Source organism: Chenopodium album, chromosome 3 (assembly GCF_948465745.1).
Source record: "Chenopodium album chromosome 3, dcCheAlbu1.1, whole genome shotgun sequence".
Lineage (NCBI taxonomy): Eukaryota > Viridiplantae > Streptophyta > Magnoliopsida > Caryophyllales > Amaranthaceae > Chenopodium > Chenopodium album.
In genome coordinates this window covers 51,298,326-51,321,969 of record NC_137836.1, presented here as the reverse complement: position 1 = coordinate 51,321,969, position 23,644 = coordinate 51,298,326, and the positions used below count along the sequence as shown (strand labels likewise).

General features: G+C 45.7%; 1 protein-coding gene and 1 non-coding gene across 2 annotated transcripts; one reads left to right on the top strand and one right to left on the bottom strand.

Annotated features, from left to right (window-relative positions):
- Positions 1-18,227: 18,227 nt before the first annotated feature.
- On the bottom strand, positions 18,228-18,662 carry LOC145625103 (uncharacterized). The gene has a single exon (XM_081678186.1). The coding sequence runs from the start codon at positions 18,660-18,662 to the stop codon at positions 18,228-18,230; it is 435 nt and encodes a 144-aa protein (XP_081534312.1).
- A 3,106-nt stretch (positions 18,663-21,768) lies between these two features.
- On the top strand, positions 21,769-21,874 carry LOC145625953 (small nucleolar RNA R71). The gene has a single exon (XR_014110844.1). It is a non-coding gene; the product is annotated as a small nucleolar RNA R71 (small nucleolar RNA).
- Positions 21,875-23,644: the final 1,770 nt, after the last annotated feature.

Genomic DNA, 23,644 nt, shown 5'->3' with positions numbered 1-23,644 from the left:
GTAGTTACTCGGGACAAACTCATCAAATTCATGACTAGTTTCAAAGGTGAAATCAAGGATATGATCACCAAAAGCAGGGCTTATTTCGGGTGTTTTTTTGGAATTCCTCGGGATACTGGTCGCGTTCTCCGGACAATGAGACTTGGACACTTGCAAAATGAACGAATATTCCTTTATCGGAATATTCGCCTCCGACGATAAAGTTAGAGATCTGAAAGGCAAAAGGCTAGAGAGAGAAAGTAGAGAGAAGTTGGAGCTATTTAATGCTCCTTTCTTGTAATGTCATAATCCACCCTTCCCATCATAAATGATTGGGGTATTTATAAGGGTGGGAGCGTGTGCCCCTTTAGGGTTTGTACCCTGAAATTTCGTGACGTGATTGGCTGCGCAATCACGCGATGCCACGCGTAATATGGGGGCGTCATTTTGCAGCTTTCATGAAGATCTCTCGGGATTTGGGCCATGATGTAATAAGGCCTTTTTAAATACTGATTTCAGGGGCCCTTTATGCCTTGGACACGAGGCATCTTCCCATAGTGACATGTGTCACCCTTTGATTGGGCCACGTGTCGCTACGGGATTGGTCCACATGCATGGGGTATTTTCACCCTAAACATTTGCCCCTCAAAGGGGGTGGCTCGTACGACAATGGACACCTCCTCTAATCTTTACTTTCCTTGATGCGTACGAGTATACAGGGATTAGGTAGACTACTGAGGTGCTTGGGTCTGTCCGCCTCACTCGAAGCTTGCCGTCTTTTGCTGGCATGCTGCTTTCGTCCGCCAAAAAATCCTCTAGTGGACGCCTAGCTCTGAGAAAGAAGCGGACAAGGTACGCCACCTCAATTTTTAGGAAAAAGCAGACGTCTATCTGTTGAGATGGAAGCTTTAGTTTCGTCTATTAAGTTCGTCATTTCGGACGCACCGTTATTAGGCCGTCTCTTTTTTCGTTCATTCTAATAGGGTTGTCCTTTTGCCCCTTCAAATTCTAGGTTAATTTTTCAAATTATAACTGTTTAGCTTCCTTCGGCGGGAAAGGTGAATTTACCGTTATGCCCCCATAAATTTTGCCTATATATACAGGGGTCTTGACCTCATTTTCACACTTTGGAACTTTGTGATTTTTAGAGAGAGATCAGAGCTTTTAGAGAGAGAAAGTGTTTTTTCTTTGAACCTTCAAGAGCTCCGCTGTGCATTTGAGTTTTCCGTGCGTATTTTTGAGTTTTCTGGTCAACCTTCAAGACTTTTCAAGTTTTCTACACGTACAGAGGTAGGCCGCCTGTTTTCTTTCCCTTTCTACTTGTATTATTTTCTTGCTTTTCATTTTTTAAAATTTGGCTCAACACTCGGCTTCGTCTGTTTCTCCTCATGAGGCCGACTGTTCGCCTGGGACTGAGGAGTCTATAGTGTACGAAGACGAGTCGTCTCCTTCATGGAGTGGGTCCATTTCTAGTGCGTACCAACTCACCTCAACCTATTCTTCTCTGTCCCTACAGTCGAACATGGCAAGAACAATGCAGACGCATGATCGTCATGCGGCCAAAAATCCAGACGGTAGTCTGGTGAATCCTAGAACTCCTTATGACCCAAACAACACTAACTTAGAAACTCCTTCCACTACTCCTACGACCGCTTCCACGGGTACTCATTGCTCGACCGTGGAAGTAAATTCTTCTTTTGAGGAACGCCAACGTGCACAGAGCCCCTCTTCTGCTGCTGGGGTGTCTGGGCCAACCCCTGAACCTAGGTCCTCAAAACAAGCCAACTCGGCCAGACAATCGGCCGGGTTGCGATCTTGTGAGAGGCCTCCTAATTCTTCTAGGGCGGCTATTACTAGTTCGTCCTCTTCAGTTCCCTTACCACCCCATCTCCATCATAGCAGGTCGGACAGGCCAAGAGTTGGAATCTCTATCAACGAACCGTTCGACCTGCCCTCTCGCAGTGGCCCTTCTTCAGAAACTAGTGCGGCGCTGCTAAAGACAAGGATAAAAGTCCTTTAGTTTCTGAAGAGCCTCCTTGAACTGGGGGTGGCCACGTTTCTAGAAGCCGTAGCTTGACTGAGGCAACTGACTTAGACAGAGTGCTGTCCTCAGAGTTTGGTACTTCCCCTCACCAAGAGGATAAGGAGGTAGAAGCTGAGGACGAGGCCGAAGGTGAGACGACCGAAGGGGAGGAGGCGGCCGAAGGTGTGGTCGCCAATATATACAACTTCAAGGATCCGTACGCCTGTACAGTGGGTAGAACAGCCTTGGGCTACCTCAATGATGGATTCGAGGAGTACAAGGAGTTCCTCCATTTGGGCGAGGGCTTCAAACTAGTGGCGCCACGAAAATCTCACTTTGTGGCCACGTGGGAGGATGAGCGGCCACGACGCAAAGCCTTATGTGTCTATAGGGTCGTCTTTGACGTTGGGCTCCGTTTCCCCCTTCACCCTTTCGTCCGCACTGTTCTGGATGAGTACAATATAGCCCTATTCCGGATGATGCCCAACAGCTGGTTGTATGTGTTCGGGTACCTGGTGACATGCATTCGCAAGGGCTTTAAGCTGAAATTTCCGGTTTTTTGCGAGATGCACTCCATGACCAAGATGGAGAAGCACACGAACGGCTGGTTCATCATTAGCACCACCACAGACTATATGGTGGTGGTTGACCGTGTCTCCATGTGGCGAGACTGGAAGAATCGGTTCTATCGCGTTAAGACCAAAGATGTGGAGTTCAACCTTAGGATGAACCGATTCAATGCCAAGCCGATCCAGCTTCCCCGCGGGGTCCATAAGCCGTACAAGCCACCCGTCCACCCAAGCCAGATGTACCAGCTTGAATACTTTGGGGTCAATAGAGTGGAGAAGGACGGAATGATGGTGGTCATGCCCAAGAACTGGGTTCATTTGGCCAGTTGGCTTAGGGACCCAACATTCATGTCGGCCTGTGGCCTGTACAAGAACTTGCCCCAAGGTGGGATGTCTAGGTTTCTCTTGTACGCACCTTATTTTCTTCGAATATTTCTAACTCTTTTTTTCTTCATTTTGCAGCAGAGGAGTACGCTATGTTGGATCCCGAACAGAAGGGGGAGATTGACATGGCCGAGATTAACTTGGCAAGATACAAGGCTGGTCAGAAGATGTACGAGCAAACCAAGGAGGTATAAACCTTTTGAGGTCTAGCGTTCGTGTTGCTAGGTTGGAAGGAGGCTTCTACCTGAGCCTGCACGGACGCTGTTTCTAATATATATATAATTTTATTATTGACTCTTCGTCCGAGTTGGTATCTTGGGAGCAGGATCCCAGCTGTATCTTGAAAGGAATGGTGTCCTTCGAAGAAGTGTATTATTCTGATAGCGGGTTCAGAATTATTAGAAAGCTAATATATTCAGCAAGGTCAAGTGATCGGAATGCCTGGGTGGAGGCCGCTTCCGATCAGTAATATTAATATTACAGCTTAATCTTGACTGAACCCTTCGGGTCACACCCAAGCAAAATATACGAACTGACTCGACGAATTAATTCGGAAGAAATTAATTCGTCGCCCGAGTGTTAAACATTTAGACGTCGGAAATTCGAGCTTGGAGCGTCGAAACCGAACGTCGGAGAATCTCAAATGTCGAGCCAAAATTTAGGATTTGGCGAGACGGGAAAATGCATCAAGTAACAAGTAAAATCCTAGCCACGCAAAAGGCTAGGAATGCATGCCCAATAGGAGCATGCCACGTGGCAGCACACGTGGCCGCCACGTTGGCAGTCGCCAAGTGGCAGCAGCCACGTTGGCAGCCGCCACATTGGCAGCCACCTAGTGGCAGCCACCAAGTGGCAGCGTGCCCATGGCAGCGCCATGGTGGCGGCGCGCCACGGTGGCGACACATGTGGCAATGGCCGTGGACCTGGGTTGATGGGTCATGGACACGGGCCAAAATAAAATGGGCCAACCGAACCCAACTTGGGGCTCAAGGTTGGGTGACACATGGTTAGTTCACATTGCATGTGAAATGCCTTGGGGACCAAGTGAGAAAGTGGTCCACACCTAACCATGTGACACTTGTTACTTGTTCCTTTGTTCATTTAACTAAGGGTTGAATTCACCAATCTTTCCATGTGGGATCTTTTTGCGAAAAGTCCCACATTGAAAGATGAGTGAAATTCACAAGGCATACTTCCTTATAAATAGTCATGGCATGGCTTGAGAATTCTTTGCTTGAGTGGGAGTTAGAAAGAGCATTCCATATTTTTGGGAAAACTCTAATAACACTCGGGTTTTGGTCGGACCTTGCTAACTCCAAGGTAGCGGACCTTAAAGTCGTGTTCGTCCTTTGTGGGTGGATATCGTTGGAGGCACGGCGCTTGCGGTGCTCGAAGCTTTCAAGTAAGAGCCCGTTTTTGTAAGGGCGAAGCTCGCTTCGAGAGTAAGATTCGTTCTTCCTTTCTTGTGATTATTTATTTATGCTTTATGGTTTTATTAATTGCGAGTGGTTCCTTGGGTCGGGGTTGTTTCCGCGGTGAGTCGGACTCACCAAACCCAACATATCTACACGGTCGTTGACAAAGTTTTATTGAGTTTAACTTTTAATTGCTCTTTGCAGCTGTCAACTCCTACCCCAAAGGCTAAACAAAAGCAGTCAACCTCGGCTGCTAAAAATGACAAGGACGGGAAGGAGTCCAAGCAAAGGAAGACGGTCGCGACTAAGACCACTTCCACCACTGCGGCAAAGACTATGTCACGGGCTGCTTCTAAGCAGTCTAAAGAAGAGCAACCCCGGCTAGGTGATAGCGAGGTCTCCAAGTCCGTGGATCCGGCCGCTAAGCCGGTCCATGATGAGTCCGTGAAAACGGACGATAGGGGTAAGTCGACCCCGGCAAAATCGACCGGGCCCAACGTGATTCCGCCCGTCCAAAGAGTCCAAAAATCTGATTGGCTAGATGCCTCTCAGTCGGCCGGTGACCAACTTGGTCTTACAGGTGAGGAGGGTGACGAGCCTGCACCGCCTCCTCTATTAACCTTCAACCCTCTTTCTCCTCCGAGCTTCTCCAACGGTTAGCTTTAACAAATTTGCACACTCTTTCCTTTTTAGGTTTACTTACTTAAGCTAAACTCTTTTTCGCCCGTGTGCAGATATTTTGGAGGAGTTGAACATGAAGCTGCCCGACCAGTCTCTTACTGGGGCAGACAGAAAGGCCATGAGAGAAGCCATGTCCAGGGCCGTCCCAGCTAAGCAGCGAGACAAGTTGCGGGGGATTCATGAGGGCTTCCTCGGCCCAATGATTAACTGAAGCGCTGAGGTAGCTTTTTCCAACTCCCATACTTATAATATTTTTCATCTTTCTTTTGCTAACTTATTTTGTCTTGTACGCAGCTCTTCCTGCGGCTGACCGCCATCCTTGAGTGAAAGGATAAAGAAAATGAGAAGCTGAAGAGAGCCTGGGAGAAGGTCCAAAAGGCCCAGGACGCCGTTACTAGGACGGCCACCGTCCAGCGCACTTATTTTGAGACCTAGATCAACGCGCTGTCCAACAAGGCGGTGCGGCAAGCTTAAGATCTGGTCAAGCTGGGCAAGGCTCTCGAACAAGAGACCTTGGCCAGGAAGACCATGAGACAAGAAAGGGATCAGGCTGTCCTGGACGACCAGCGCTAGAAAGAAGGGTTAGAGGCCTCTAAGAAGTTGAAAAGCGACGTGGCCCTCGCCCAAAAGAATCTGAAAGAGGCCTTGGATGAGGCGGACGCTCTCCGGGCTGAGGTGGAGACTTTAAAAAAGTATGTTGAGGACTTAACCCAACAACTGAAAGCACCTCGTCCCCCTAGTGTAGACGAGGTCGTCCGCATCGAGCCGAATGCTGAGGATAGGTTGAAGAGCCACTTCTTCGAAGCATTTGAGCTCATGGTGGATGAAGGTGTGGACGCCTACTATCAAGAGCGCTTCACCAAACGTCTTAACTTCGTCTGCCTCAGGGAAGAGGCTAAGAAGGCCGGCTAGCCTTCTCCCGAGCTGAATGTCACACCAGCTACCTCAGAAGATGAGGAAGATGAGGAGGAGGCGAACGGAGATGAGGGTGAAGAGGAAAGAAAAGGAGAGCCCGCTGATGATACCTCCTTGCCTCTGAGGAGCCCGTCCAAGGCCAAGATCCAGCTAAATAGAGCCCAGGCCGTCCCCTGAATTTAGCTTTTCGTTTATCTGCTTTTATTGAACAATTTTTCTTTTTCTTTTTATTAAGTGCCGCCTTTTTTGAGCGGTTTTTTGTAAGATATTTTTCCTCCTTTTGTGCGGTTTCAATTAATGCAAGTTTTGCCGCCTTCTGAGCGGTTTTCCATTTCATCTATTTTGTACTTAGCAAATTTTGCGTATTTTTTCATTTTTGCGCTTTCGTACGATGGGGGGGGTGGTATGCCCTTTTATTCGGCGTTCGCCTAGTCCATACTCTTAATAGTTTGATTGACTTGGTAGTTTTTATACCTCCAAGGGTATGACTACTACCAAGTTAATCTAATCATAGTAATGATTGCCCTTGGACTAGGTGAAACGCTGAATCAACTACTATTGCGACCGTTTAACAGACCTCATGCGAGCCGTCCGTTGAATATATCGCTCGGACATACTCAAGAAATTTCAAGTAATATCTCTACTTTGAAAATTTCTAAGTCTGGCAGGGCTATTTTGCCTAGGTATGCCCTTGCCCTCATTTAAGGAGGTAAATATCCTTGACGGATTTAGGGTACCTTGTGCCTTTCTCCGTCCGTCCTAATGGGAGACGAACGTTTGTCTGTACTTATCAAAGTATATATTATTTTTGCAGTCTTTGTGACCGTTTTGCTATATCTTAAATAATTTCGTTTAGCTTTAATAAGCCGTGTTGCTATGTTGCAAGCAGCATTGTTATGGCTTTTACTCGGCCTTTAGTTCATTTAACAGGGACGTACGCATGCAAAAACAAATAGCTCAATAAGATAACAATGCCTGACTTTCATTAATTTTGTTAAGATTACATTATTGGGCCGTACGACTTTAATTACAAGGCTCGGTCATCAAGACCTAGCTGTATATACAACTTTTTGGCTAAGTACAAAAACTTCTAAACATAATATTTTTTGAGATTGTCCTTGTTCCATGTACGCGGAATTGGATGGCCGTTCAAGGCTTCGAGATGATAAGTGCCATCTCGGACTTCTTCCCTGATTCGATACGGCCCTTCCCAATTTGGGGTCAGCTTGCCATCTTCCTATGCTCGGCGTACAGCTTCCATTTTTCTCAAGTCAGATCTCTTAGTTTTAGCGGACGCCTTGACACTCGGCGATTATATGCCCTTGTCATCCTCAAGCGATAAATTTCGTGCCTAACCGCCGCATTGCCCTTTGCCGCTGAAAGGAGGTCTTCATGGCCTCCCAATTGGCCGTTTCATCGTATAAAATCACCATGAGAGTAGGCTCGTACATTTCAATTGGGAGAACTACCTCAGCGCCATAGATAAAAAAGAATGGGGTTTCTCTTGAGGAACTGATCCGTGCCATTTACGACACCTTTAGGCTATGTTTTCTTTATATTTCTATGCTCGTTTTTAGTCGTTTATGTCGTGTTATTTGAGAATAATGCTCGATTTGCGTGTTTTTGTGTTAGTTTAGAGAAATGCGTGCTTTTAATGGTTTTCTTATCATTTTATTCATTTCTCAGCTATTTCTCTCGCTTCTCCGTTTCTTTGTCTTGTTTTGTAGGTACTTCAAGATCCCGCGGATCCAATAATCAAGGAGGGAGCTCAAGTGCATTCAAGGAATTTAACGGAGCCAAGTTAGGGAAGCCAAGCACGCAAGTCAAGCCAATCCAAGAAACAAATGAAAATGAAGGCTTGCAAACTATCAAAAAGGACCTTTGTGCATTGTTTCAGCCATATCTCGAGTTCTACAGATTGGATTGCGGTGATTCAAGTTGGGTTGGAAACTAGACTTGAAGAGATTTCCAATGATAGTGAGTTACAGGCTTCCAAAGTTGGCCATGCAAATCTGCCGCGGGCTATAGTACCCGCGGGCGCGGGGCTGCCGCAACCTATTTCTACCCATTTTCGACCAAGAACTTGGAGAGGGCTAGCCGCGGGCACCCCGCGGGCGCGGGCCCTGCCCCGCGGGCGCGACCGATTTCTCCGCTGGCGTGGCTTTCTGGGTTTTACTTGCGATTTCATTTATTTCCTCCTTTTGTATATATAGTGTACGACCTTCTTTATTTTTCATACATGAAATACTTTAGATTAGGATAGTCTCTCTTTAGAATTAGCTTAGATTAGGATGTTCTCTCTCTAGATTAGGAGTAGATTTTAGAGAGAGAAAGTGAAGGATTTCAATGGTGATTGGGAGATTGAAGATACAAGGTTGACAATTGTGTTGAAGATCATCTTTATTATTGTTCCAGGTATGGATCCAAGGGTTCTGCTGGATGAGCTTGGTCCCGTCAACAACCTACACAAGGCAGCACACGTAAACTGCCCTCAGGGGTGGCTCGAGGAACCCCCCTCCGAAGCTTAAGTTAGAGAGTGTTTAGAGAGAGAAAGAGTACTTTGAGAGATATAGAAACTATAATAACTTGAGTGTCTAACCTCTTTTCCGTTGTACTTTACCCTCTATTTATGGGCGTACCATCTCCTTCATGGAGAGTTCAGCCTGGTCAACCCTGCGGGATGACTCCACCGGGCTAATGAGCCCTCCTTAATTGCTTTCTCGGTAGTGAGTGCGCACCCTGGGGGTTGGGCGATAGTTCAGCGGGAGCTATCCTATACAACTAGCCCCTCAAGAGGTGGTATGAGGTCACTCATGCCGACTCTTTATATGCAGGTACATTCTTCTTATTTGAGCCCAGCTGTAAGGAATAGCTCAGCAGGAGCTATCCCCTACAACTAGCCCCTCAAGAGATGGCGTGAGGTTCTTTTCATGCCAGCTATTCTGAGCGTGTAGCCTTATCGGCCATAGCTCAACGGGTTGTCCGGCCAAATTAACCTGCACACTCTTAGCCCCTCAAGTCTCTAGGGTGTTGAAGCGGCCCGGAGACTTAGGTGGTCAGGTTCTGTTTTTGTTGGCTGTGTTGTCGTATTTTTTGTATGTTGACGGTGGCTCTAAATTTGGGGAATGACAAGCTCGCGGAGAGGAATTTCGATCACTTCCGCTGAAGTCTTAGAAATGACGAGCTTGCGGAGAGGATTTTCGATCACTCCTGCTGAAGTCTGAGAAATGACGAGCTTGCGGAGAGGAATTTCGATCACTCCGGCTAAAGTTTGAGAAATGACGAGCTTGAAGAGAGGATTTTCGATCACTCCCGCTGAAGTCTGAGAAATGACGAGCGTGCGGAGAGGATTTTCGATCACTCCCGCTAAAGTGTGTATTCTTATTATTCTTATTTTTATTATCTTTTTTTTTTGCGGGAACAATGTTTGCATGAGTGGGACACGTGTCGATGATCTAGGCCGTTAGTTTTGCTTTTACTAAAGGGACATGGCGGTTTGGTTTTGCTTTGTGCCTAACCGCCTCTTTACTCCGTATTAAATTCATTGTCCCCTTTTACATTCACTTCTTTTACTTTTCCAATTTTTCATCTTCCCTTCTCTATTTTTATCCTTTCAAAATTTTTGCTCTTCATTTCTCTCCTTCAAATGCTTGTGTTCTTCGATTGTTGTGGTAAGTGCTTGTCTTTCTCGCCCTTATTTTGCTTCATTTTCCCTGTTTTTGCTCCTACACTTCACTGATTTGTTTTTCTGTTGCCTTTCTTGTTTGCAGTTTTGAACTTCGTCTTGTTCGGGTTCTTGCGATCGCCATTGTTGTTGTATTCTGTTGCTTCTACAACTTTTTCTCCTAAAGGTACTTACTTTGTACCTTTTGTCATATGTATTTACCCAATTTCGCTTCTTTTTGCCTTATTCTATCACAAAATTGTATCTTTTGATTCTTCCCAACTGTCGTTGTTCAAATTTTTCTCCTTGTTGTTGTAATTGCATTCTTAGTTTTTTCTTCTTATTCCTTCGTTGTTCTTGTTTCCTAAACTGATCTTTTGATTTTCTGGTGCCCCATTGCTTTTTCTTCTCTTTGTGGGCTTGTATTTCATTGTAGATTTCATAATGTCTGACGCTTTTGATAGTCAAAACATGAATGAGCCTCAAACGGCCACTGGATCGGATTCTTCTTCCCGATCCTCTCTTTCAAGTGAGCGCTCTGCGCACACTTCCCCCGTTTCTCCTTCTTCTTCTCCTATTCCTGTACAAACTGTTATGCCTTCTAACTTTCCCCCCGCTGCGAGTGGGATGGGTACTACTGCGACTCCTGTTACTACGTCTAGGTCGGGCAGTAGTCATCTCGCTGTGGGTAGCGCTTTTCGCCCTTTCCAGCGCGAACCCCGTCCTGACTTCTTTGATCCTTATTGCGAGCGGGTGCTCATGCTGGATGGGTTTCCTTTATCCCATCTCACCCGTTTGAGGATGCGCGCAATGCGCCATAAAATGTTAGCTGACGCTATCAAGGCTAATCCCCCTGGCGTGTCTCTTGTTAGCCCCATTCACCATGTTCAGCCTTTAAACAGTTTTGCTTGGCTTGATAACATGGCTGACGTGCATCGGTTTGACTGTTATGTAGTGCGAGGTGGCAACACTGAGACTCCATCACCGTCTCCTTCTCCAGCTGTTCAATTGGGCAGGATGACTGAGTCTCCTGGTGACCGCTCCTATTATGACTGTCAGCCCACTTACGTTGTGGAGCCCGTAGAGGAGGGCAGAGTTGAGTTTTTTCTGGATGACAAATTTTATGGGCCAAACAATTGTGTGCTGGACTCCAGCTGGCGTAAGGATGCTAAGAGGCCGAACCAGGCTGTGTTGGGCAGAAATTCTATGGTTTTGGGGAGGGTTACGAGCTGGTTCTCCATGGTGATGGTGCGAAGCTATTAGCTCCTCCTGCTGGTCATGTTGTTGTGTTTGCTTCACAGCTGGATTTGGGCTTGAGGTTCCCTCTAGACCCCACCCTGGAGAAGTTGCTACGTGCCTTCAATATCTGTATATCTCTGGTGCATCCTGCTTCCCTTCATACTTTGATATGTTTGCTGTGGTTTTTGAGGTTTTGAAGGTATCCTGAGTCCCTACATCTGTTCAAGTCTTTGATGAGCCTGAAGAGATCTGCTTCTGGGACTAAGTCAGGGTGGTATTATGTTGCTCTTAAGGAGAGCAGAGTCTTGTCCTACCCAAAACTTGGCCGTTTTAGGGACTGGACTGGCAAATTTTTCTGGGTGAAGGTGCCTTCTAATTTTGCTGCACCGCGCAACTTCAGTGAGATCCGCACTAACATGGCTGGAGTTACCGTCTCCCCTACTGAGCATGCCCGTGAGACAGAGGCTTTTGAGGCTTTGCAAGGAGCGGGGACTGGTGACTCTAAGTTCCCCAAGATTTGGCTGCCCAACTCAATATATATTATGGGTAACAGCTCTCTACTATGCGTTTGTGCCGTACGCATGAGTCTGGTAAGTTTTCAACTTTCTGTCCTTTCTTTTTTTCCTCGACTTTTCTGCCCTTTTGCTTTTCAGGCTATGATAAGTTGGACAAACGTATGCTTAGGTTGCTGATAATTGGAAAGACCCTTTGACTGCTACCCCTGAGAATCCTCCTCAGCTCTTTGACACGCTGGAGGTGTTTGCGGGCTCTCTGAAGGGTGAGGTGAGGTTAGCTCCTACTGAGCTGCGGGCTGTCTTTGGCACAGCAACTATTGGCGAGCGTGCTGGGTCCAGCCGCGCTAAGGCTGAGCCTTCGTCCTCTACTGTTGGGAGTAGGCGTGAGACTCGGCCTACTCCTCGAAGGGTGGCTTCAGAATCTAAGGCGTTAGTGGCACCTGATGCTTCCCCTAAGAAGTAGTCTGTCGCGTCTTCCGGCTAGGTGGCACCTCAGACTTCTACTGCCAAAAGACAACGTTATCAAGCTTCTGATGATCCAAAAGCTATTGCCTATGATTTTGCTAATAGTGTTCTTTAGTTTCCCTTTGAGGGGGCTGAGACCGCTGCTGTGGGTGAAAAACCCATTTCTTCTGCTAAGCATGTTCTACTATTTCCTTCTTTTGTTGATGATTCTATTGCTGCGAAGGATACTACTGTCCCTTCTGCTGCAGCCACTGACTTTCAGCTCCCTGACGAGACTGTCATAGAGCTTCCTAGATGTCCGCCGCGTCCCTACGGGCTGAGAGGGCGGCTTCGAAGTGCTTCAAGGGGTGGGCTCTCCCAGGCAGGGGGTTCTCACTAGCAGGATCGTCCAATTATCGACTTGGAGGATGATCCAGTGTCCTCTACCCCTGCTAGAGATGAGCCGGAAGCGAAAAAGGCTCGCACCTCTCCTGGTCTTGATCCTCTTGCATCTGCATCCGCCAACACCGGGCTTCCAGATGGGAATGTTGATGGGGGGTGGACACTCAGAATTCTAGTGAACTTAACCGTTGTGTTCACCAATTCTTGAGTGATGCTTTTGAGAACCCTCTGTCTGCTACCTCCACTTTATGCTAGAGGAACTTTCCTCCCTCCTGGGGCTATTGAGTTTTCTGAGGTTCCCATTGTTGTCCGTCTCCGCCCAATACTCTGCCCTGCTGGAGCTGAGAATGCTCCCTTTCGGCCCTTGATGAATGTGAGGGCTGATGAGTCTTTGTTTGTGGACGATCCTTAGAAAGGTGGTACTTTGGGGTACTGCCTGACTCAAGGGTTCGTCTTCTGTTTGATTCTACGCGCAGCTTAATCAGCCTCCCAGCTACTACGGCCTGCCATGACCTGCAGAAGGTTAGTTTATGCTTTTGGCCTTTCTCTTTTTCATTTTAGCTTTTCTTTTCTTCTCTGCTTGCTCTATTGTTACTGTCTTGTTTTACTTTTATTTTTAGTTAACCTTTTCTTTGGCTCACTCCTCCTTCCCTCTGCCTTTCTTGCAGCTTGTTATGTCTATGGGAGATTTATCCAATGCTCTGCTATTAGTGGAGAAGGAGTATCAGAATCAGGGCATAACTCTCTCTCAGAAGAATTTGGAGGTTCAACAAGCTCAGGCTGAAAGAGATGCTATGGTCAGTGAAATAACTCCACTGAGGAAGAGGGCGGACGCCCTGCAGCTCCAGTTGGGAGAATTTCCGCTCACTCAGACCAAGTTGAAGGGCTGCGAGGAGCAACTGAAGACCTCTCAAGCCAGTGTGCAAACGTTGGAGGCAGAGGTTGCAGATTTGCGAGCTGCGCACACTGCTGAGCTGGAAGCTGCCGGGAAGGAGGCACTCAAAGCCTTCGTGCTCTCCCTAGTTTTTGCTATGTTGCTAGCTGATCGCTATGATGGTGGATGGGAGGCTGCAGCTCGGTGCCTAAGCAACTTATATGGTGAGGGTGTGGAGCCGCAGGCTCGTTTCAACGCTTTTTGGGCTAAGGTTGAGGTTGCGGGAGAGGCTGGCACATTTAATTTCCCTGCTAATCATCCTCGTGTTATTAGCTGCAAGGTTCTTGACCACGCTGTTTAGAACTTAGAGGTTCCTCTCTGCCCTGATGTTGTTGCGGCTATTGGAGTGGAGTCTTTGGCTGGTGACCAATAAAGGCTATAGCGGCTGTCACCCTCCTACTCCAGTGGTTCTTCTGAGTTCCCCTCACCTAGATCAGTAGTAACTAAGTAATTTTTATTGCTATCTTTGGGGTGTATAGCCGCCGAAGATTTTATTTCTCTATGTTTCTGCTGAACATTTTATCTTTTGTTGCTGGACCTGTCTAGCTTGACTTAACTTTACATTTTTCCAACCATATTCGTTGAGTATTTCCTTGTCTGGGTGGACGAGGGCTTAGCGTTGCATATGTTGTAATTAACTTGCTGGATGTTTACTCTACCTTGGTGGGCAGGGGTTCAGCTTTGTAACTATGATGATTTATCTTGCTGAATGCTTTTGTCATTTCACCTGCTGATTATTTCATAGTCTGCGTATTTGTCCGGAATTGCTACTGGGCCAAGGTATAGCAGTACCTAGACCTTGGCACAACAATCTCTGTGTTGTATTTGGTGAAACCTCGTAGGTTGGGCTTCACTGATTTCCTGATTTGGTTGCTGAGGGCTCTTTTGCTCTCCTTCTCCCAACTGTGCTTAGCAGGAGCCCTTGTGAGCTTTGCTCCTCCTATCTTGTTTGCTTTGGATGCTTGTGCACTATGTACTCTGCTTGATTTTTGTAGAGATTGGTTTGCATGCTGATTAATTTTTCGATTGCTCGTTATTTAATCTTCCCTGCTGAGACTTATTTGTGTCGATCATCTTTTCTTTTTCTTTATTTCATTCAGCTTGTTTTGCTGTGACTTATTTATGTCGTTCAGCTTGTTTATGTTGTGACTTGTTTATGTCGTTCAACTTGTTTATGCTGCGACTTGTCGTTTTGTGCCTGCTTACTTCTTTTCGTAAGGGCTTACTGTATGTCTGTCTCCTCCTTTCCTCTCCCCCTCAAAGAGGTGGGCTAAGTGGGACTAAGAGAACCTTAGTGTTTCCCACGTAGCTCATCTTATTCGTTTCCTCTTTTCTCTCCTACTCAAGCTGAACGTGCCAGGACTCCCCCTCAGGCGTCCCCGAGGTGGTGCCCTATTTTGCTTTGAGCAGGGGAGGTGAAGTTTTAGGGAGGAATGCTTTAACTTGTCGTTTTAACGGTACTTTGCCACTTTGTGCTAGAGTTTTTTTTTTTTTTTTTTACCTCTAACACTTTATAATTATTCTTGTTTGATGTCTGCATGTTAGCATATTATGCTAGGGCATAACATATTAAATAGATTTACGCAACATACTCCTCACGCAGAGGCTTGTATTTCATTGAATAAAAATGGCTCAAATGCCTTAATTAACATAACATGAACTGAATAAAGGTTTATCAAACTTGAAACAACTACATTTGTTTTTTCAGGCTATTTGAACAAAATATTTCTTTAACACATCGTCATTGAAACTGTTTCTTAAGACCTGACCTTCTTGATCTGCAAGGAGGAATGCTCCTGGTCCAACCTGCTCGTGAATGATGAAAGGGCCTTCCCAGTTCGCTGACAACTTTCCATGCTGATTTCCTCTTCCCACTGCTACTGTCCTTCTAAGGACTAAATCTCCGGGGTGGAGCTCTCTATGCTTGACTCTCTTGTTAAAAGCTTTTGAAATTCTGCTCTTTTGGGCAGCCAGCTTGAGAGCTGCTTTTAGCCTTACTTCTGGTAGGAAATCTAGCTCTTCCAGCATGCGCTTTTCGTTTCCTTGTTGCTTATAGTGATGTATCCTCAGGCTGGGAATTTGCACTTCCACTCGGACGAATGCATCAGCCCCATAGGCCAAGGTGAAAGGGCTTTTACTAGTGGACTCTTTCTCAGTGGTTCTATTTGCCCACAGGACCTCTGGGACTAGGTCTTCCCATAGGCCTTTGTATTCCTCCAGCTTCCTTTGCAAGGCTGTCAGGATCAGCTTGTTTGTTGCTTCTGCCTGGCCATTACTCTGCGGATGGCAGACTGAGGCACTTGCATACTTGGTGCCCATGTCCTCCAGGTAGTCCTTGATGGTGTCACAGTCGAACTGACAACCATGATCAAAGACTATGCACTGTGGCACGCCGAATCTTGTGATGATGTTTTTCCATATGAATGTCCTTACTTGGATTGCCTTTATGTACTTAGTGGGTTCAGCTTCTATCCACTTTGTAAAATAATCTACTGCCACGATGAGATACTTCCTGCCCGCTGACCCAGTGGTGAAAGGTCCCAATATGTCCATTCCCCACTGAGCAAACGTGATCGGGTTGAGGATTGGAGTTAGATCATTTGCTGGTTGATTTATAACTGGCGAATACTTTTGACACTTGTCGCATTTTTTTTACATATGCTAGCGCGTCTTGCGTGAGAGTTGGCCAGTATGCCCCCCTTCTGAGGACTTCTATTCCCAATGCCTTTCCACCAATGTGGTTAGCGCATATTCCCAAGTTGGCTTCTTCCATAATTCCTTCCTGCTCCCACTCTAGGACGCACCTCAGCAGTGGTTTTGAGAAGCCTTTCTTGTTGAGCTCCCCATTCATCACCACATACCAATTGGCGTCCTTCTTCACCTTCTTAGCTTGTACTTCGTCATCGGGCAGCGAGCCATGAACTTTGTATGCCAGAATGTCTGAAAACCAAGCCCTCTGTTGTTCTATGCTGTTTACCTGCTCCTTTTCGGTAATACTGCTTTCCTCTAGGACTTCAACCATCACTGTCCTTGTGAGGCTCTGTAATGTGGAATTGGCTAACTTAGATAAAGCGTCAGCCTGGGAATTTCCTGCTCTGGGAACTTAGTCTATCTGAAAGTGGACTAGCTGAGCTGCCAACTCCTTTACTTTAGTTACATATTTCAGCATGGCGGCTTCTCTAATCTCGTACGCTCCCTGCAATTGGCTAGCAACAACTGAGAATCAGTTTGTAGATGTACTTTGCGGGCTCCCGCTGCGATGCTCAGACGTAGGCCTGCCAGCGCTGCTTCGTACTCTGCTTCGTTGTTTGATGCTTTGAACTTGAACTTTATGGCGTACTCGAATACATTTCCCTCTGTTTATGTTATTATGACTCCTGCTCCACTTCCCGTTTGGGTTGAGGATCCATTTACTTCCACCTTCCAGACCCCAATATCATCCTCTTTTTCCTCATAGGAGGCTTCCACTATGAAGTCCGTTAAGGCTTGAGCCTTGATGGCTTCCCTAGGTTTGACCTCGAATTCGTACTCAGAAAGTTCAATTGCCCACTTTAGGAGTCTGCCTGAAGCATCCATTTTCTATAACGCTTTTTCCAGTGGGTGATTTGTGAGGACTTGTATTACATGCACGTCAAAATATGGTTTTAGTTTTCTTGTTGTAGTGACCACTGCGAAGGCCAGCTTCTCTACCAATGGGTACCTTTGTTCTGCCTCAGTCATTACATGGCTCACCAAGTATATTGGCCTCTGCTGCTTTTGCCTTTCCACCAGCAGAACGGCTGCGACTGTCTGTATTGACGCAGAGATGTACAGTTGCAACTTTTCCCTCAGCTCCGGGCTTATCATTGTTGGGAGCTTAGTCAGATGCTCCTTAATACCCTCAAAGGCTTCTTTTTCTTTGGCTCCCCACTTAAAATCTCTGTTCCCTTTCAGTAGCTGATAGCACAGTAGAGCCCTATCCGCTGACTTGCTGATGAACCTGGTCAGCGCGGCCATTCTGCCCGTCAACCGCATGATATCCTTGAGGCAGTTAGGCTCAGGCAGGCTTAGGACTGCTTCGACCTTTTCTGGATTTACGTCTATCCCTTCTCGCTGATCAGAAAACCTAAGAACTTCCCTGAGCTCACTCCAAAGACACATTTCTTCGGGTTGAGTTTGATTTTATACTTGTTTAGGGTGGCAAATGTTTCTTCCAGATCCATGATATGCCCTGCCTGTGTGACGCTTTTAACAATTGAGTCGTCAACGTATACTTCAACATTTCTACCCTTCTGGTGTAGGAATACTCTAACCATTGCCTTCTGAAAGGCTGCCCCAGCATTCTTCAGCCCGAAGGGCATAGCTATGTAATTGTACACTCCCTCTTTGGTGATGAATGCGGTTTTCTGCCGGTCTGGTTCATGCAGGTTGATCTGATGGTACCCTAAGAAGGCGTTCATGAAGCTTAGCAAGGCGTGCTCGCTGGTTGAGTCTACAAGCTGATCGATCCGTGGCAGCGGGTAACAGTCTTTTGCGCATGCCTTATTGAGATCGGTGAAATCAACACACATTCTCCACTGGCCATTTGCTTTCTTCACCACTACCACGTTGGCTAACCACTATGGGTAGTCACAAGGTTCAATGAATCCTGCCTCCAAGAGTTTCTCCACCTCCTCCTTGATTGCTTGATTTTTCTTCGTGGAGAAGCTTTGCCTTTTCTGCCTAACTGGCTTAATATCCTCCTTCACATTCAACCTGTGTACCATGACCAAAGGGTCAATTCCGGGCATCTCATCTGCGGAAAATGCAAAAATATCCTTGTTCTTCCTCAGCAGCTCTACGAGGTGTACCCCTACTCCTGGATCAATGTCTTTCCCAATTTTCACCGTTCTCGAGGGGTCACCTTCTGTGAGCTCGACTGTGACATGCTCCCCACTAGGAAGTGGTCTAGCCATCTCCTCTTTTGCAGGCTCGAAGTTTTCCATTGCTAACTTTTGTTTATCCTTTTCCCTGTGATATTCTTCACGCTTCCTTTTCCTTAACTTTCTCTCAGCCTGCTCAGGGGGCCTTCTGTCTAAGCCAGGCTACTTTCTGGTTTTTGCGGGCTGCTTTAGGGCAGTTATGTAACATTGTTGAGCTGTCTTCCGACTTCCTCTGAGCTTTGCTAACCGTCCCTCATTAGTTGTGTAGGCCATGGCAAGGTGATAGGTGGATACCACTCCGCCTATTTTGTGGATGAGTGATCTTCCTATGATCACATTGTAGGGTGAAGGAGAGTTTATCACAAGGAATTTTGCTCGAACATCACGCCTTCTTGATATCTCACCCACCCGGACTGAGAGCTCGATTATGCCTTCCGGGGTTAGCCCTGATCCATTGAACCCGGTGACTTCGTAACTCACCCTCTTCAGATCCTTCTTGTCCAACTTCAGCCCGTTGAACGCGCTGATGTATATGATGTTGGCTGAGCAGCCTCCATCTATCAATATCCTATCCACTTCCCAGTTTGCAATTCTCATTGTCACTACCAATGGATCATCATGAGGGTAAATTATGCCTTTCTGGTCATACTCGTCAAACGTGGCTCGAGGCTACGGGGGAAGAGGTGGCCATCTACGCTTCTCATTGTCGTTTATCTGATGTATCATCACCCGCAGGTCAGCCCGTGCTCTGTTAACCGTTCCTCCATGCACCGGACCCCCACTGATCACATATACCCTGCCTTCTGGCTTGCCATCTCTGTCTCCGTCTCCAGCGGGACCCCTATGACCTCCTCTGCGGTCAGCGCGACCTGTTTTATCCTCGTCCCTCCTTCTGGGAGGGTCATCGCGCTGCTTAAACTGATACAGGTACCCTCTCCTGACTAAATCTACTATGTTATCCTTCAAGTGTGTGCATTCTTCAGTGGTGTGGCCATGGCCTCTGTGGAAGTCACACCACTTGCTGGTATCACGGTTCCTATTAACCATCCTTGGGGGTCTCTGCCACTTATCTCGGCTTTATTCAAGCTGAATATATGAGACCTTGAGTGGGTTAGTGACAAGGGAATAATCGTGTCGTTGAGCGACTACACCTAAGTCAAATTAATTTATAACGCTCTACCAACCTAATACGTGTATAGGGTAAATAGAGGGGTCGAACCACAAGGAGACATGCATAAACACCGCATTCACTACTTAAAACTTTAAGCTATCTCAGGACAAGAAGTGTGAATAACTAAGAGATTAAACTAAGAGATCAATGGTATAACCCAAAGCTTTTTTGTGATTTCTCAAAACATTGATCAAGAGGGAGGTTTGCTCCTCCGTTAGGTTAGAATTTACAATCACGGGGAAAGACTCATTGGGACCAAGAAATGTATACCTCAAGCCCAAAGGTAGAGGTTTCAAGTTTACCTTTGGTGCTCCCTTACCATTGGGGCTCTCTTCTCTTTCTTCAACTTGAAAGAGGTCATGAATGTAAGGAGCCTCTTCTTCCATGCTCGCGCCCTTGCACTCCTTGCTTTCCTCAAGCAAATCCTCATAGAATTGTATGTCTTCTTTGTGAGTACCTATCTTTGATTCATTCAACAACACACTTTCAAGGGGATCATTAGTGGCATGCAAGTGGGAGCGAGAAAATTCGTCAAGAACCGTATCAAGAATATCTACCCTAAAGCATTCACCACTTGAGGAGGGTTGTTGCATGACATTGTTCAAATCAAACTCAATAGAATCATTGTCAATTTTCAAGGATATCTTCCCCTCCTTCACATCGATGATAGCTCTAGAAGTGGCTAGAAATGGCCTACCCAAAATTATAGGAATCCTCTCATCCTCATCCATCTCTAGCACATAGAAATCCACGGGGAATGTGAACTTTCCTACCCTAAGGGGAATGTCCTCAACTTTTCCCATGGGGAACTTAACGGAACGGTCCGCTAGTTGGAGAGTAATGTTAGTGGGAGAGAGGGTTCCTACACTAAGCTTTTGGTAGACGGAATTAGGCATGAGACTCACACTTGCTCCTAAGTCACACAAGGCTTTATCAAATTCAATGCCATTGATAGAGCAAGGGATGGAAAAGTTACCCGGATCTTTCAATTTGGTAGGTAGTTTGTTGGAAAGAATTGCACTACAATTGGCGGTTAAACTCACCGTCTCACACTCCCTTCTCCCACTCAAAAGATCTTTCAAAAATTTGGAATAGTAGGGCATTTGCTTCATAGCATCAACAAAAGGGACGGAGATATGCAAATTCTTAATGACTTCCAAAAACTTCCCAAATTGGGCATCAAGTTTAGCTCTCACAAATCGTTGTGGAAAGGGTAGCTTCTCCTCTCTAGGTTGGCGATTTAGGGGCAAGGGGGTGGCTTCTTTTTCCTTGAGCACCTCAACATGTTTTTCCTTTTCAACACTCAATGGCTCATTGGGTTTTTCACCCTCATTCTCTAACTCCACCTCTTCTTGGGGTTCTTCCTCAATTAAAGGGTCACTCCCTACTACCTTCCCACTCCTTGTTGTCACGGCATACAAAGGTTTTGGGTTGACTCCTTGACTTGGGATGTGAGAAGAAGAAGGAAAAGAAGAAGAAGGGGATGAATTAGATGCAAGTTGAGCAATTTGAGTCTCAAGCATTTTCATATGAGTATTGGTTCGTTTTTGAGCCTCTTCATGTTTCTTTTGATCCTCCTCACGCATTTTTAAAAGAGCATCTAATTTAGCCATCACGGGATCTATTGGAGGGGCTTCAAGTTGAAGAGGTTGTTGAGGTGGAGGAAGTTGGGGTTGATGGAAACCCGGAGGCCTATTAGTTTGGGCATAGTTAGAAACAAATTGGCCCCTATTGCCTCCGGTGCCTTGGTTAGGAACATTTCCTTGTTGATTATTTCCCATGTTACTTTGGTCACCAAAATTTTGATTTTGATGGTCATGGTATCGGGAATTAGGTTGTTGGTTTTGATTACCATATCTTCTTTGGTTAGAGTAGCCTCTTCCATTGAAATTGGAAGGGCCTCCCCCACCATGGTATTGGTTATCATAACCACCACCATTTTAGTTCCAACCACGGTTTCCACCTTGATTCCAATTCCCCATTTGATTGGAGTTTGGCCTTAAGTTTCCTACATTTCCCATTCTAGGAGCAAAATTCATAGCATTGACATTTTCCATATTACTATCATGTTCATGGGAAGGGGGTTGAACTTCACAAGCATAGACACAATGAGAGGTATCATGATTATAGGTTTCACAATTAGAACAAAACATGCATCCTTGGGGCATTGTATTGTAAGAAGAGGGGGAGGAAGTATCCATACCATTGCCTCCCTTGGTTGAAGGGGAGGTATTACCATGAGGGTTGGACCTTTCTTTCATCAATTCATCCATTTGCTTGGTCATTTTGGAGATTTGGGTAGAAAGGTTGTTGATTGCGTTGGCTTGCTCCAATGCATAAACACCCTTGCTAGAAGTAGCATCCCTTTCTCCTTTGTACCAATCATCATAGTGCTTTGCGGCTTCCTCTATAATACACTCCACTTCATGCTCTCCTTTATTCATGATTGGACCACCGGTCGCGGCGTCTAGGCTTGTTCTTCCTTGAGGTGTGAGACCTCCATAGAAAGTGTGAATGAGTTGATACTTGGGTATCCCATGGTGTGGGCATTGACGTTGAAGCTCTTTGTATCGTTCCCATGCCGCACTTAGAGACTCACCACTCTTTTGGCGAAAACCTTGAATCAAAGACCGAGCCTCGGCGGTCTTCCTATGGTTATAAAACCTCCTCAAGAAAGTTGTAGTCTTTTGGTCCCATGTCGTGAGAGAGTTAGGGGGCACCTCCTTCTCTAGCCATTCTAGACCTCTCCCAATTAGCGAAAATGGAAACATTTTGAGGCGAATATATTCTTGAGTCACTCCATTGGCCTTTATTGTGTCACAATATTTCTCAAACTCTTTTAGGTGCTCATGAGGACTCTCAAACTTTCCACCCGAGAATTGTTTCCTCTCAATCAAGGCAATCAAATTAGGCTTGATCTCGAAATTGTTGGCTTGAGTAGTAGGAGTTAGGATCCCACTTTGCGCTCTAAAAGCTTCGGGGGCCCCAAGACGACTCAAAGGCGTATTCTCTCCCATTTTAGAACCTTCTTTACTTTCAAACTTATAGGTTGAGAAAGGGTTGATTTCTGAATTCGAAGATGATTTAGGGCTATCTAATTCTTCACTTGAGGGTGAAGAGGGTGGAGTATCTTCTAATTCTCTTACTCCTCTCGTTGGAGTGCGGGAATTTCTACTCCTTGCTCTTGCTTCTCTTCGAAGTAGGGACAAAGACCTCTCTAGCTCTGGATCGATGGGAACTAAAGATCTTGAGCGGGTTCGTCCTCTGTTCATACAACGAAGCTAAGAAGAACGTAAGCACTGACAAGTAACAAAAGTAGCAAACACTAACAAATAAAGGTGAGATAGTCTCAAACAAGCAATGAAATAGCAATGGAAACCGTCTCCCCGGCAACGGCGCCAATTTGACAAGGGAATAATCGTGTCGTTGAGCGACTACACCTAAGTCAAATTAATTTATAACGCTCTACCAACCTAATACGTGTATAGGGTAAATAGAGGGGTCGAACCACAAGGAGACATGCATAAACATCGCATTTACTACTTAAAACTTTAAGCTATCTCGGGACAAGAAGTGTGAATAACTAAGAGATTAAACTAAGGATTAAGAATGATTAAAGATCAATATAACTAAACACCAAGGGAAGTGGGTAGATGTAGATGCCACTTGATCATGCAATAACACAGAAGCAAAGCAATGGTAAACTAAGCATGCAAGAATATCGAAATAAAGCTCGATCTAACCGCCTTCCGGGGTTAATCGATTTCTCCTAACATAGCCTCTATGTTTCCGCATTAGAACCATATATTAGAAGGTGAAAACAAAGAATTATCGATAGTAATGAATCTCAACTAAGTCAACTTCCGTTACTTGTTAGTAAAGATTCATCTTTGATCAACTAACAATGTGCACTTGCAAGAAAGACCAAAGAATATCAAGCATACAAAGACTTTAATCACCATTAACATAACCCCAACATCATAAGCATGAATCAATTAACAACTACACCATCCCCACACCCTTGGCTAGGTGACTACTCACAAATCATATTGAAGACAATATCAATCATCAAATCAATAAGCATCAACATGATCAATAAGCAAAGAAGGAAAATCAAAATAAGCAAACAAAGCTAGATACAAAAGTAAAGAAAGAGAGTAAGAGATTGCTCATTAATTGAAGATGAAGATTTACAAAGATTCAATCAAGCTCCTTCTTCAATATCCAAGTTCATCAATGGAAATCCACACTTTCTCTCTTTACTAATGAAGTTTCTCTCTCTAGATTAAGCTAAAAAAATGTAGAAAATTAAAACTAAGTTAATCTCCCCCTAAAACGTTCTAAAAAAGGGACTTATATAGTCCGTACAAAGTCAGCTGACAAAAGGAGAGGTCCGACCGAACAAATG

Coding starts and splice junctions, on each gene's coding strand:
- LOC145625103 (XM_081678186.1), bottom strand. CDS start 18,662: ATGAGAATTGCAAACTGGGAAGTGGATAGGATATTGATAGATGGAGGC.